Below are 16,567 nucleotides of genomic sequence, written 5' to 3'. Positions count from 1 at the left end.
TTTTTGTATAACAAATTCATCTGGGATGCCTTGCGTTCCACAGACCAGAAATGCCAAACTGGAAGTGATGCTGAAAGCTCCGACATACGCGGTTCGTCATACAGACGTCATCATGAGCCTAACCCCTGGTTTTAACTGTTAGGTCAATTCGATTTGGTGCAGTCAGGCTGATAAGTTAAGCCTGGGAATCTTTCTTTGTTGTTGTTTTTTACTTTAAATATAACCCTTAGGAGACCACAACACAATGTGAAGGCATATGTGAAGGAATATGAAGGTAACAAAAAATACAAATGTTTAAACGTTTAAAAGTGAAAAGCAATAAAAACAGTTATAGAAGATTGCAATGATAGTGCCATAACAGGTGGTTGTTTTTGTCTACATGTTTCGCAGGGACCACTTCCTCAGGACCTAGGCTCCCATCAACACAGATGTAACAGACGTGCTTATCTGTGTATCCCCTTAGTGTGAATGGAACTGGAAATAGTCTGCCATAGAGCAAGATCTTTACCTACTGCATACAACTCTGATGATGACAGTCACAGATTCTAAGTTGAAGTAGACAGTAGCAACACTTTAAATAAAGTAACTAATAACTACAGCAATCTCTCTACCTGTACATGATCTGTAAAAGGCTCAATGTTATATACCGGTAATCATATTTTGTGAGCTGAGAAAAGTCAAGCTAAATTGTTTTCTACAATAGTCTAATTACAGTATCCTTTAGCATTCACAAACTTACAGTTTGCACTGTGTACCATTGCAAACACTATAAAGTCAATATAGAATATGGATAGCCTCTTGTTGATGACCTAAAATTCACGGGATCGGAGAACACGGAAGGAGATACTATCCTTCAGTGTAGCAGGTAGTTCCACACCATTACATAGTGTAAACAGATTACATAATGATTTAGCAGGTTAGATAAGTTAATCACACAAGTATTATTGTACTTGTGTGACTTTTAATGAGGCTATTTCTCATTAAGCATATGTTATTATAAGCTTCCAACCTTGACAATTTACTAACCACATATTTTTATTAGAGACCAAGCAAATGCTGAAATATGAATTATTATTGGCACTGGCAGTATCCTTGTAACATACAACCCAACATGATCGTTCTAAATGATGAAAAGTCAATATGAATGAATGGAGGATGGGTGGATTGATGAAAGGTGTGTTCCTGCATCCACAGAGCACTTGTTAATGCTGGAAACTATAATACAGTCTCTATGAATGGAGGAGCGGGTAGAAAGGGCAGGCATAGACAGCACTCTTGACAAGTGCCTATGACAGGTCCAGCAGCTTTCTAAATACAGTTGATAGAAAACATGAAAAATAATTCCCAGTACACTAAGCCTTTGTACACACGGTTGGAGATTCCGACAACCAAATCCGTCAGATTTTGTCCGTCGGATTTTGTCCGAAACTGTTGTATACACACGGTCGGACGAAGTTGTCGAAAAATCAGATCGTTCAGAACGTGATGACGTTATTTCTTTACGATGGGACTACGTTCAGGCTAGTAGCCAATAGCTTTGGTGTAGGAATTTGATCTGAGCATGCGTGGCACTTTGTCCGATTGGAAATCTCTACACATGATCCGAGTATGTCCGATCGGAGCATTTTGTTGGAAAATATTTCGGCAAGTTGGAAAATTTGGTCCAACGGATATTCCGACGCAAACAGTCTGATGCAGACCACACACAGTTGGAATATCCGACAAAACGCTCCTATCAGATATATTCCGTCGGAATCTCCGATCGTGTGTACAAGGGCTAAGACTTAACTAAAGAGACAGCACTGCAGTAGACATCTCCATTCAGGCAGAATGGTGATGTTTCCATGAATGAGTTTCACAATAAGGGAGGAGAGCATTTGTAAATTTTAGCTTGAGCTACTGAGATCTGGAAACAAATTTTAACAGAAGGGCAAATAGATAAACATTGTAATAACACTTAAAGCTTCACCTGCTGGCTTTTAATAAGAATACAAAATAAATGTACTTTCCAAAATTTTTTTTTTCAAAATTATTTTTTTTTTTCAAAAAGTTTTTTTTTACTGCTCATTTACTAAGCTCTGGAGCAACTTCACTTTGCACAGTGCACAGCCTATTTGCCTTTAGTAAATCAACCCCATAGAGTCTACAAACTATGGTGCACCTGATGTACTGACGGCTTATCTCATTTCTTGAGGTCCTGAAATGTCAGGACAGTACAAATAGCCAAATTACCCCTTTTTGGAAAGTAGCCTGTTAGTAAGAGACATGATGAGTTTTTTTGAAGTTGTCATTTTTTCCCACAGTTCTTGGGAAAATTAAGAAATTATTATTAATTTATTCTTTTACACAAAATTGTCATAATATCAATTTTTTTCTCACACACAGCAGAGGGAGAGAGGGTCCAGTCATGAAGGAATGCCCTTGCGTCAGGGTACCTGCACGGAACAGGGACTCTGGCATTGGGGGGGTTGGGTGTCCTTTTGTGTCCCAGCATTGGGACACAGACTGCTTTTGAGAATAAGCCTTTGGTGTTGCGCCTCCTTGGGGATCTGATCAGCAGAGAACCCAGCCAGTTTTGGGACCCCAGTGGCAGGGGTGACAGCTGTATAATGTATGATTTCCAATCACTTTCTACTTTGCTGACAATGGTCACCAGTACAAATACAGAGGGTGAACCAACCCAACGGGGACACAGACAGAAATGAAAACATGACAGAGGTCTTGACCTTTTACCACTTTAGCATACATTTTTTTTAAAAGGTATTGGCTTTAGATATCTTTGAATGATTGTTACTGCATACCCTCATCGATTTGTTTGCCTTAAGAGTTAACACAAAGATGGAAGAGTATATTGTTCTTTAAAACAACACAACAACTCATTTTATCTGGATTCCTAAACTTTCAAGTGTAGGGAGGGGTGACCATACTGTTTTTCCTGGTTAAGAGTACAAGATTATCAAATGCATAGCCTGAAGACAGGAGCCTCCTTAACTCAAACTGAATCAGACCTTTTGTTTTAGGAACCAGCAGAGTGCACACACACACAATGCCTCCTCTGGTATCTGCGTTTTGGTAAGAAAGGTTGTTCTTCCAGATCAATGAGGTAATCATAAATACCACTTCTCTCACAAATGTTGGCACACAAGAACCAATCCTTTGGAAAAAATGACGCCCACATCTCTGATATAAAGTCGAGGATTGAAAGTCTGGATTTCTAACTCCCAGCCCAAAACATTCTAGATAGCACATAGGAAAAGAGAGGCATTAAAGGTTCATAATGTCTTCATATAGCATCAAGAGGATAGGTGGGTTTGGTGGTGGCTCAAACAGATCAAGCATGGTTAGTCACAGGGTACCTAGCTCTTATGAAGGTAGCAGTGGCAAAAATCTCTCCTTCTTAACCTCAAGGATGGTAACTTCTGAGGTCAGTGGTCTTGGTAGCAACTTAGGTGGTGGACTTGGTTACCTAGATGGTGGTTTTGGTAGCCGCTACTCATCTAGTTTTGACTATGGCTATGAGGGTGGATTTTCAGGTGGAGATGGCCTCCTGGGTGGAAGGGAGAAGGAGACCATGCAAAACCTAAATGACCGTCTGGCCTCCTACCTGGACAAGGTGCACTCTCTGGAGAAGGCCAATGCTGTGCTAGAGACCAACATCAGGGAATGGTATGAGAAGCAAGCCCCCAGCCCATCACATGACTACAGCCAGTACTACAAAGTTATTGAAGATCTTCGTAACAAGGTAAGTTGAGGTCCATACATAAGTTTATTCAGTAGGGCACAACAAAGATGATGATAAATGTCAATGTAACCCAAAGCAGCCTATCAAATTTCTGGAAAAGGCAGCCATGTGACCAAAGAAACTATTTCTTATTGTCTGTTATGGGTTTTAGGCACTTTGTACATCATCATCACCTCTTTGCAATGTCTCATTTATCAAACCAGCATATAATTTTTCCTAACATTGCTACTATTCCTAATAAAAGCATCTAATTATATTGTGATCTGATTATTAACTGTGTTTCCCCTGTTTTGTATAACTTATGAATTAAATAGTTAATACAGTCATAGAACATTCAAAGAAAATAAATATATTAATGCAATATGTATGGCCCTAGCGCAATGCAATATTTAAAAAAATGAACACCATCGTATCTTAATAAATCTTAAAAAATTGTGTGAAGATTCACTACAATAAAAAATAAAAAAATGAACAAGCATTCACTTTTTACATGATTGGATAATTAAAGTGAATCTTCATACAATTTATTGTGCGAACATTCTCAGCTCCTTTAGTAAATGAACCTCATTGTATATTATTATCTCTACATTCAAGAACATTGTGCTTCAAAAAGAAAAAAAATCCCATGGAGCATTGATCATGGTCTGCATTTTGATTAACAAACAGAAATGAAAAGGTTTGCAACCTTTTTTTAAGGTAGATAGATAAAAGGTTTCCAACCACTGTTAAATCACTACATTCCAGGGTTTTCCTATTCCCTTGTTACAGAATCCTGATTAGGTCAAAGGACTACCAGCCAAGTTCTAAAAAATAAAACAGACATTTATTTAAACCATTTTTAAGAACAACGCAAGAGTGTGTGCCTATGGGTCTGGTATGGATATGGGTCTGGTATGGATATGGGTCTTGTATGGATATGGGTCTTGTATGGATAAGGTTTTGGTATAGATAAGGGTATGGTATAGATAAGGGTATGGTATGCATTTTAAGGGGAAACCCCCAGCAGGATGTACTACAGCAAAAGTGGCATTTTAAGAAATAAAAAAAAAGTTTTGCTTGTAAATATTGATTCCTTGGTTCCAAGGTGTTGGCCTAATTTTCCATAAAAAACAGAATGGGGGCCCCCAAAGGTTCCCACAATCTGATATATATTTTTGTATATGGGGGAGTTCACATGTGTTTTAGGAAATAAAAAATGAAGCCAACAGAAACATGTAATTTACCAGCAATTTAAGTGAACTTTTTTTATTTGTAAATTACAGTTTTAGTATAGTACATTGTATACACTGTAGAGGTGTGCCACTTCACAGACAGATTTAAGGCACCCCCAGCATGTTTTCTAAAGGAATTGTGTATTTTTAATGTTTCTCTTTAAGACTTATTAAAAGTGCTGCAATACTTCTTAAAAATATTGTTTGCATTGGTATAGCATGCAGGGTGAAAAACCTTGAGACTTTACTATTACTTTACCTATGCCATCTCCCCGCTAAGCTATTGTGTTCTGCCAGAACACACCGGTCAGCACTCGTAGACATTGGCTGTCAGTGCTGATCATATTCTATTCAGTTGCTGGTTTTCCAGCATGCCTGTCCAACAGAAGCCGAACGTTAGGCTGGCTTCTGTTGGACAGGCTGCTGTACACACTGGCCAAATGGTTTCTGTTAAATCGGCCAATACGACTGATATTCAGCCTGTCTTAGTCTTGAAAATGGCCAGAATTGATTTTAAAGATTCAGCTTTCATTGACCTAATGGCTTGTTTTACCGTTTAGCGAGGAACTCCTATTCTCTCATGCTTTATGTAATGATAGAAACTCTTTAAAGATGAACTCCAGAAAAACTTTTATTTAAATATATTCCTCAATAGCCACAAGGAATAAAAATTCACTTTGTGTGTGCCAAATGTCTTTTCAAGCACAGGTATTACTTTTTAAATGTAGCAGTGACACCACCACTGTGCTGTACATAGCCTGTGCAGAGAACAGAACTGTAGGAGGGATCTCGTAGGCCCCACCCACTCGGATCTCGTAGGCCCCACCCACTACAGACTGCCTGGAGAACACTATAGGAGGGGTGGAGACAAGACCAGCCACCCTGCATATGGAGAGAAAACAGCAGTCACAGGTCTTTATTACAGGAAGCTCCTGCACAGAGGCACAGTTTCACACAGGATTACTGCACAGATCTGGTGGAAATACACAAATCACACCAAGATTCAAGAAGAATAGAAATGACAAATCTATTTAGACAATATTTGCTTATCCCAGAGTTCAGCTTTATGGTTTATGTACAGCTTTAGTCAAGTGTAGATGTGCCATTTTTGAAATACTAGTTAGTTTCCAAGTGGCAATCCTTTTAAATGAAACTTTCTTAAATTGTTACTAAACCCACAACAGTAAAATCAGTCTATATGCAGTAAAGCATGCTTGTTATACTCGCTGTGGAACCTAAGAGGTTAATCCTCTGCATTGTGTAAAAAGGCTGTTTGATCCTGTCTTCTCTGTTCGTCCCCTTCTTCCACTGTCCCCAATCTATCTGCTGATAAAACAGAGGCGTGGGGACAAGCTGCACATGCTCAGTTTGGTGTGCATTGCTAGAGAGTTTTTTTTTCTTGGGAGAGTGCATGTGATCAGCATAGGGACAATCAGCACTGTCCAGACAGAGGAGTACAAAGCTCTCTTTTCTACCATGATATAACCCCACCTGCTAATTGTATTGTTATTATTGTATTTTCACAATTCTTAGATCTATGATGCCACCGTGGTAAATGCCAACATGATCCTGCAGATTGAGAATGCCAAACTGGCTGGTGATGACTTTCAAGCCAAGTAAGAACTTGACCTTATTTTGATCCATAAAAGACTCTAACAATCAATGCCATCATTAAAAGACAAACTACAACACAACACTATGCACAAATATAGGAACAATGAGAAAAACATACAAAGATATCACAACATTAAGTCAAGTTACAACTTTTTTTGCTTAGGTTTGAAACTGAACATTCCTTTAGACTGAATGTTGAAGCTGACATCAGTGGCATACGTAAAGTCCTGGATGAACTGACACTAAACAGGTCTGATCTGGAGCTTCAGGTTGAGGGTTTGAAGGAAGAATTGATCTACCTGAAGAAGAACAATGAAGAGGTAGGGTTGATAAAACTTTTCATAAAGGTATTTATTTTTTAAAGACATATAGGTCCATATACAAAGTTGGGAATGTATTCTAGATCAGCACTTATCCTAAAGTGGGTTTACGAATGCAGCAGTCTAAGTCCTTACCTTTCCCTTGCTTAGTGGTCTAAGGCAGGTCTAGACTGGGTCCTCTGCACTGTATTGTAAAGGGGCACTCTGTGCTATAAAGAAGACTACACTGTTAAAGGACACTGTAATGACTACAGTGCCACTTTACAGTGCAATCCCCTTTATATTACAGTGCCCCTTTACATTACAGTACCCCTAGCAATCACAGCCCCCCATCACAGTCCCAGTTGCAATCGTGCCCCCCTTTTCTCTCTAATCACACTGCCCCCTTTTACTCTCTGCCTCACCTACACAGTCCTACCTTCAGAAGGGCAGAGGCAGGATTTAGCCTGTGTGTCCTCTGTTGATCTGGATCCATCGGCGGACTGACCATTGGGCCACTAGGGAACTGCCCGAGGGCCCCGTGTCACTAGGGGGCCCCATCAGGGTTTCCAGCCTCAGTAAAACCAGGAAAAGTATGTAAAGATCATATATATTTTTTTTTTTACATCTGTCTCTGAAATGTCCCTTACTGACATAAAAATCCTAAGATTATAGCTGCCCCACCTCTCCAGTACCTTCTCAGCCAATAGAAACATGTCTGTGTATACTGTGTGATTGTATACTGTGTGTGTGTGTGTTTGTGTATACTGTGTGGCCCTATAATGCCTGATTTGCCTGGGGGCCCCATAATCTCCTATTGCTCTGGGGCCCCATGAGTTGTCAATCAGCCCCTGTCTGGATCATATTAACAAGCAGGTAATTACCCATTTGTTAATATGAAAAGACTTCCACTCGCTGTGGAGATCTCCAGCTTCTCCCACCCCCTGCTCTGCTGATAGGATAGCATAGTTGGTGGGAGAGCTGGGAGAGGAGACACAAGCATGGCCACATAGCAGGAGATGAGCAGCGACTGTGGTCTGTTAGCACTGTCCGGACCAACCATGATTGCCACTTCCTGCTGTGCGGCCTTGTTATCAACAGGCCATGGACCAGTACTGGCCTGGGGTTAGGGATGCCTGCATTAGCAAGCCCTTATTATTTGGCACCGACCCATTGGGCAAATGCCTGTGTGGCCTATGGCAAGTCTGGGCCTGGAAATATCTTTTCGATGTACTCTGTTCTACTCCTCGGCTTTCCCAAGTTGGACATACTTTTTTTCATGGAACCCCTCCCACTGGCTTACCATTTAAGATGCCCCAAACAATCCACACAAATCCTTATCACGAACTATAAGAAAATAAAATATGATGTTTGTATTACAATCATTTCAGAGTAAAACCATATAAACACTCTTTAAAATTAAAATGCTTGTGTATAGGAAATGAATGCCTTGCGTGGACAAGCTCGTGGCACTGTCAGTGTGGAGATGGACGCTGCCCCAGCTGTTGACTTGATCAAGATGTTGGCTCAAGTGAGAGACGAATATGAAACTCTGGCTGAAATCAACCGCAAGGAAGTTGAAGACTGGTACCTTAAAAAGGTAGGGCTGCTGAACAATAGAGCTGGTTCTAAAGAATAATTATTCAGATTGTGGACAAAGTCAGTAACATATTTAATGTTTTTGTTAACCTGACAGACAGAACAGCTGAACAGAGAAGTTGCAAGTCACAGTGAACAGATCCAGTCCAGCATTACCGAGATCACTGACCTTAAAAGTACACGGCAAGATCGAACTGCAGGCCCAACTAAGCATGGTGAGGTTTTTGTTCAAACATTTTTCACACCTAATCACAAAGAACCTTTTGTATCATCATTGCTTAACATGTAAAATGTAAATGTTAATATACAAGACTGGCTCAAATATATGTATTACCCTATTATAGAAATCAGCATTGGAAGGTACCTTGGCAGAGACAGAAAGTCAATATTGCGTACAGCTCTCTCAACTGAAAGACCTGGTTAGTGGCATAGAAGTTCAGCTTGTTGAATTTCGAACAGATATAGAACGCCAAAGCTCCGAGCACAAAATCCTCATGGATGTTAAAACCCGTCTTGAACAGGAAATCTTCACCTACAGACGCCTCCTGGATGGAGAAGATGTTAGGTATGTTCATATATATATATATATACAGTATACTCCACATTTGTGCAGGTTTATGTGTAGCATTAGGAGGGACATGTAGAGCTTATGCCCACTTCACCAGTCAACATACTCTGCTCCCTCACTCCCAGCAGCAGAAAGTCCGCCGAGCACATAGGGCACACCTCATGGCTTCTCACTTAACCCTTTATGTTCTGTACCAAGGGATCAGGCCGTGACTCTTTGTGATGCTAATCCACTCCCGGGGATCGACAGAGACAGACAGCTAGGAAGGGAGCAGTAATACCTGTCTCCCTACATGGTACAACGTCAATGACTGGTTATAGTTTTCCTTTTAATGATGAAATGTTGCTAGAACCCTTTGTGTGCTGGTATAGGCTGTTGCAGATTCAGACCCTTGTGTGCATGCCAGAAGCTCATGTGCACTCCTTGAATGACTTCAGACCAGGCTTTTTGCAGTTAACAACTTTTACAAAAAATATAGCATGATAAACATAACATGGCAATATGTATTTTTCCTATCCAACGCTAGTAGTTACTGCCCCAGAGTACCCTCACAGGTAAAATCCTTGTGGGTGAAGTTCATAGCTGGCATATCTCGATGGGAGAAGTTCAAGCTTGGGAAATTTCAGAAAACCAGTGCTTCATAGAAGAACGGCAAGTCTCAACACAGTCCCGTTCTTTTGTTCGCTGGTCTGACTGACCCCACTTGATCCTTGAGGTCCGAACCTCTGCATTTTATATATCACAGGACAGGAGTCTGGACCACAAAAGCCAGTGAAATGAGAGCAGTAGAACATAACAGTCAACCCTTCCTCTCCCTAACCTGGGTAGTCACACTAATTTAGCTAACAATAACACAGTAGGTAATCTGTCTATACCCCTTTTACTTTGTATTGGATAAGGGCTCTTTCACATGGGTCATGTCCATTCTGGTCAGCAGAGGACCTATGAACAGTTCACCTGCTAAATTGGAGCAGAATGTAACAGGTGTCACATTTGTGACATCCCTGTCAATTCAGATTTTTCCTCCAGCCTGAAAATGGAGCCTAACAGACTCATTACAGGTCTATGGGCAGGTTAATGTATATGAACATGTGTCCGTTTACATCCATTTACATCACATTTAGGTCTGAAGAATCAGGAAAGGATGCAAACGTTTTCGGTTTTTTTTTCAGACCTAGATAGACTCAAAGATAATTGGATGTAAACGGACATATGCCCGTTTACATGAAACTGCCCTCAGACTAACATAGAACTTTTGTTCAGGGGTGTAACTACAGGGGTCGCAATTGTGACCCAGCCCCATGCTCCAGGGGACCCATGTAGTCCCCTTGTACAACTGGATAGGAGGGGATGCAGGGGCGACATATAGATGAACCGTTCCCCACCATTTTCCCCCTGTAGTTGTTGAAAGCCTGTTCCTCCTCCTCTCCCTCCCGCAGGCATTTAGCACCTGTAGGAGGAAAATTGAGGGACTGTATATACCACCCCTGCCACCCCTGCCATCCCTCGTATCCAGCTTCCTCATCTTTCTGCTGGTCCTGGGTCCCTGTGTGCTTCCCTGGCCCTCCCTCATCCCCCCACAGCTCTGCCTAATTCCCCTCTCCTCTCTATCCTTGGCTACTGTGGGGCATGTGTCAGGATAGACAGCTGGGAAGGGGCCGGTAAACGTGTCATTTATTGGTTCCTTCTTTTTCTGAATGGACCGATCATTGACTCTGTCCATTCACAATTGAAACATAGTAAACCGTGTTTACTATGCTTCAGTTTGTGAATGAACGGAAAGTTCTGTACAGAGTTATTCCTGTCCATTCATTCTGTGCAGCTGAGGCTGCAGTGATGGAGATTGAGGGCTGTGTCCTCAAGCTCCTTTCTCTACCTCAAAGGTGAAACATCAGAGGTCTATTTAGACCCCTAACATTTCACCAAATACACCCAATGGGGCTCCTAAAAATTGTAAAAATAATAATAAAATATAATAATAATAATTAAATGTAATAAAATAATAATAAATAAAATTGTAAAAATAATAAAAGTAAATAACTACTGACAAAAGCAGCTACAAACACTGTAAAACACTGTAGCTGCTGACTTTTAATAAGGACACTTACCTGTCCAGCGAGCCCGTGGTGTCGGCCGCCCGAGGCCAATCAGTCCATCGGATTGGCTGCCAGTGCCTCCATCTTAACGAAGGGGAAACAGGCATTGGAGCCTTGCGGCTTCACTGCCCGTTTCCTACTGCTCATGCGTGAATCGCGTGACACTTTGTGAATGGCCCCGTTGTTTTCTGGAAAGCACACATGTTGCCGAAGAGGAGGAAGTATCGTGGAACAGGGATAGGCAGATTAGGAAGACTGCCTAGGAACAGCGGTTTCAGGTAAGTTAAAAAAAAAATATTTAAACATTTTTTTTTTTTTTAAAGAATTTTAATACCATTTTTTATTTTAGGGTGCCCCTCCACTTTAAATTAGTCAAACGAGTTTTGGGCTTGTCCTTAAAGCGGAGCTCCAGTTATTTTTTGTTTAAAAAGCACCCCTGTGATAGTCGCAGGTTTTACCATGCAAATTGGCATTAGCTGCATATGTAATCATTTGTGTTGCTTGTAAATCCAATGTTACTCACTGTCTCCTCTCGATCCTGTAAGCTTCTATCTTCAGTGTGAACATCTGAAGCGCAGTTAGACTTTCCTCCAGGATACAGTGAAGCTGGCTACCCAGCATGCACCTTTTGATCTCACGCCTGTACGGTGTAAAGAAAGCAAGGCGCATTTGATGTAGCAACAAAGGATGTTCTTTGACTCTTGGGATTGATGACACACATATCCCAGCAGCCAACAGTAGTATGGAAATACGGAGGTGAAGCACTTCAGGAAGCCCAAAAGTAATTCAACTTTGGAAAAAAAAATATTTCCCACACATTGATGGCACAGTGGTAACTGGTACGCAATGCCTAGGGCTAATGTGAAAAAACAGGGCGGAACTCCGATTTAACCACAAGCAACTGCTTGGTGTGCGGCTACATGCGAACAACAATGGTTGCTGTCAGCCTGTCATTACTTTTTACAGAGAGAGCGGCCACCACTATTTGCATACACCTGTCATTCCAGCAACAAGAATATGCTAATTCTTACCACTGGAATCCAGAGCCTGCGGGCAATCGTCCATGTGAAGGAGGCCTTAGAAATAACTCAGAATTGTTTCAACCCTTAACAGGGTCACATGACCTTCAGCTATTTTGCACTGTAATAAATCTCTAGTGAGCCAATTTTAGCCTAGAAGCAGAAATATTTTGACCTTCATGGAAAATGAAAATATCGTACCCAATGTCTTATAAAAGGGCAGTTTTACCATGTATTGTACATATGTGGACAGCAGCAATAGCCCTTTTCAGTAGGACAATGGGGTTGATTTATTAAAGACAATAAGACTGTTCACTTTACAGTAGAAAAGATGTAGCTGGATAGCCGCACTCCAAATTATTCAACTTTATTTCAAAAATGAAAAAATTTAAAATCATAGCATCTAGGCTGGTAAACAGACTAACTGCACAGCCGCTGACATGTTTCACACCGAACACGGTGCTTAGTCATAGCAACAGAAGTTGCACGTTGGTAGGGAATTTTCCACAAAGCATAGGTATCAAGGTGAAGCTCTGCTGGCTTCCATTGTCCAATTATGTGTAACCAAAAATTCTGTGTTTGTTATTTTCCTTAGGTATTCTTTGCAAAGTAAAACCTCACCACATTCACTAAACACTGGGAAAATTGATATTGAAAAGTCTACTTGCCGTTACTCAACCCCAACGTCTCTTTTGGATTTACTAATCTGTAGCAAAAAAATTATACTGACTTTTTCCATCCTAACCAGTCCTTGTTTTCTCTTTATTCTTAGCCTCTGAAACTACGCGTTATGGCCGCAACATCTCTGAGGAAACCATAGATGGAAAGGTTGCTTCTACAAAGGAGAAAGTCTATCACACATACTATTAACGAAATATATAAAATGACAAATACCATACTCTTGTAGGGTCACTCATGGTTAACACACTTCCTTTTAATTTTGTATTTAAAACTATCCAATATGTACTCACCCCAATGCCAGCTTATGTACTTTCTTCCTACCCGTCCCAACTTTCCACTCTTCCTTTATTATTACACAGTTGTATCTCTGAGTTAGTGACCACTGGTCACTTTTCAGAGGTGTGACAATGATAGCTACATGTGTGGATGAGACCTAACACTAACTTTAGTTTTGTCACTTTGCAAGGGAAGGTGAAGAACAAGTTCATCCAAAGGAGGAATCAAAGGATTATATGATGGCATATGAGGCCTACAGTTCAGTGCATGTGGAGCATCTTAGTGGCAGCATCAGATGGTAAGTTAAAGAATACCTGACAATCCCAATTCAGGTAAACTCATGTCCAGGGGAGAGGGCCAGGCAGAGTAAAAAAAGTAAAGAACTGGATGAACTTGGTCTGCCCCTTCCTTTGCAGGTGGCCTTTATCCTGCATAGTTACAGCATTGCATTGGGCTTTGGTTCTTGCACTGGTGTAAGGGAGGTTTGAATAGAATCACCATCATGAGTTTTACATCTATATATGAGATCTGAGATTTGTCCAAACTATGTTGAGCACTGTTTACATTTATCAAACTCTAGACACATTACACCTCTATGATATTTGACATCTAAAATTGGCATCACCAGTGATATGTTGACATAGAAATCATTTAAATAATGGGACCGTACAAGTGCAGCCTAATTTACTGACTTTCAAGTGAATAAAGTATGTTGTTTGCTCATTCACATTGGCATTTTTTTTCTAGTACAATAAACTACATGGGAGCACTGTCGGACATTTTGAACTAATACAACCTCCAGAGGGAAATTGGGCCAATATAAATATACCGTATTTATTGGCGTATAACACGCACTTTTTTCCCCTGAAAACAGGGGGAAAATCACGGGTATGTGTTATAGGCCGATAGTGTACCTGGGGGGGGGGGAGGGGGAGACGAATGCCGCTGGAAATCACCAAACCGCTCAGCTCTCCGCTCTCTCCCCTGCAACGTCCTGATCACACAGTTAGTTCCTGGATACGGAATGGGGGAAACTCCTAGCCTCTGTCCTTTTCATAGAGAACACATGGCTTGTTATAGAAGCGCCGGCTCTATAACCTCTGCAAGATATCGGCGGAGCTCTGGACAGGATTGCAGCTGGAGTGTGCAGGCTCTACAGCGTGAGGGGAAGCAGCCAGTACTGATCACTCTGGGATGCCTGCTGCATGCTCAGCCACGGAACACGCTCCCGGCCTCCCCTCAGTCCCTGCCAGCCTGCGGGAGGATACCAAGCATGTGGAGGAGATGCAGTCTGGCTGAAGTAGTAGAGGATACCCCTGAGACCGGACACCGGGCTTCCTGATTAGTCGCTTGAACTCCTTCATTTATGGCATCCTGACAGCCAGAGTTTCTACAGTGCTAACCCCTTGCAGAGGGTGCTATGCAGTGCCATATACAACAAAAGGGCAAGGTAAGGGCGCTCATCTCCTTGGGGGGACATATCAATATTAAGTCCTTATTTTTATTTTATTTTGTATAAACAGGAGGGTATCACTACCATGGTTTATTTAAAAAAATTAATTTCCTGAAACTTGCCTCTTAAATTGGGGTGCGTGTTATATGCCGGCGTGTGTTATATGCCGATAAATATTGTATATGAGACAGCTCCAATCCTATTTGAAGTCCATTGTTATAACAGGAAGAAATTATGCTTTTGTTTATAGAGGTTATGACGTATATTGATATACACTATATTACCAAAAGTATTGGGACACCTGACTTTACACCCACATGAACTTTAATAGCATCCCAGTCTGGAATGAATTAGAGTGGAGACTGTGAGCCAGGCCTTCTTGTTCACATCAGTGCCTGAACTCACGTTCTGGAAGAATTGTCAAATGGCCATAGACATACTCCTAAACCTTGTGGACATCCTTCCCAGAAGAGTTGAAGCTGTTATAGCTGCAAAGGGTGGACCAACTCAATATTGAACCCTACAGACTAAGACTGGGATGCCATTAAAGTTCATGTGCGTGTAAAGCCAGGCGTCCCAATACTTTTGCTAATATAGTTTCAATAAGAATGGCTTTCAAATCTACATAATTTTAGAGCGGTGGGGGGGGGCAGAGCATTTTTGTATGTTTTTTATCTTTAGTGTTAGTGTTCTTGGCCAGCATTTTAGAGCATTATGTTTATATGTACTTTAAATAAAATATATATGTTTTATATGAGTGGGTTTATTGGACAGTCTAAGTAGGGGAGATGTCTTATGTATGTATACCTTGGGGTTGAGTCTAAACCAGGATTTTATTGTGTAATGACTCAACTATTTCTGATCTACAATACACTGATATTTGGAAAATGAAAGGCATCAATCAACGATATTGTGCCAGGTCATTTACTATTGTAATGTTTGCAAAGTACTTGTCATGCTACTTCCTGAAGCCAATTTTATTCTAATAAATTTATCTGATTTTCCATACATTTCTGTTTTGTCTGCATGTGTTCTTTGTTAATAGTAACGTGGAACAGGGTTGAAAAGGAATCTGATGATGTTACTGATTTTAGATAGCAGCCGTTACGAGGTGATGATGGTGATGTTGAGCCTATTTTGTGTTTCCTTATTCTTTTTATATTATTTTTTTTATTTTTTTAGTATGTACTGGTAAGATACAGTATGTGGAATTAGGATTGTATTTATGCTATTTGAAATTATTCAGAATTTTGAAAATAATCAGAAAAAAAAAAGGAATCAAAAAGAATTAAAAAAAGAAAACCTCTAATTACTGTAATTCTATGTTTTGACTACAAATTACCAAACATCGGCGGCATCTGATTGGATGTAGTCATTGGTCAGTCGTAAATGTAAATGTCTGTTCTGTTCCAGATCCTTAGCCCTTCCCTTTTTCACCATAGCTTTTTACATAGGGAGGGGCAGGAATAACAGGGAAAACTAGAGAATCACTGACAGTTCTGGGTCTGCTGGGGCCACTGACATGACATCCAAGATGTTGGCATCTAGCAGCAGTCTACACAAATGTGTTATTCACATATGATCTTGTGGAAAGATTGGTTTTAATATGAATAATCTGGTAATAGGGTATTTTTCTCTTTCAATAGTATTTAATTGGTTATGTAAAAAGAAAAAAAAGAAAAAAAATGAGAGCAAATATAACAGCAACAGATAGGCATGGTCCAGAAGCCATAACAGTCCAAAGGGTCCAGGGAAGGCCCCCTACAATAACGGGGCATCCCCAGGGCCCTTCAATATCCATATAGTGGTACAGCATAGGTATACATCCTATATAAATTCAAGAAAGAAAGGCCCAGGCAGAAACCAAGGGATAGTTGGGTAAGACGGTGGTACAAATGGAAAAGGGGTTGTGCACCCAGCAGATGGAGAAGAAGAAAAAATACAAAGAAGACTAGGGGGAAAGGGGGTCAAGATATTAGGGGCCAAGAGCGGCAGGGAGGGAGGGAGGG

General features: G+C 40.8%; 1 protein-coding gene across 1 annotated transcript; it reads left to right on the top strand.

The window, feature by feature from the left end:
• The first annotated feature begins 3,277 nt into the window (after positions 1-3,277).
• LOC143935814 (keratin, type I cytoskeletal 19-like) lies at positions 3,278-13,929 on the top strand. The gene is given in 9 exon segments (XM_077459925.1): positions 3,278-3,742; positions 6,487-6,569; positions 6,731-6,887; positions 8,305-8,466; positions 8,563-8,651; positions 8,653-8,680; positions 8,810-9,030; positions 11,087-11,100; positions 12,921-13,929. Coding segments are annotated over 9 exon segments (1,317 nt in total). The 3' UTR covers positions 13,019-13,929.
• Positions 13,930-16,567: the final 2,638 nt, after the last annotated feature.

Source organism: Lithobates pipiens, unplaced genomic scaffold (genome assembly GCF_037356315.1).
Source record: "Lithobates pipiens isolate NorthernLeopardFrog02 unplaced genomic scaffold, aLitPip1_a1.2 Scaffold_28, whole genome shotgun sequence".
Classification (NCBI taxonomy): domain Eukaryota; kingdom Metazoa; phylum Chordata; class Amphibia; order Anura; family Ranidae; genus Lithobates; species Lithobates pipiens.
This window is presented reverse-complemented; position numbering and strand designations above follow the sequence as displayed.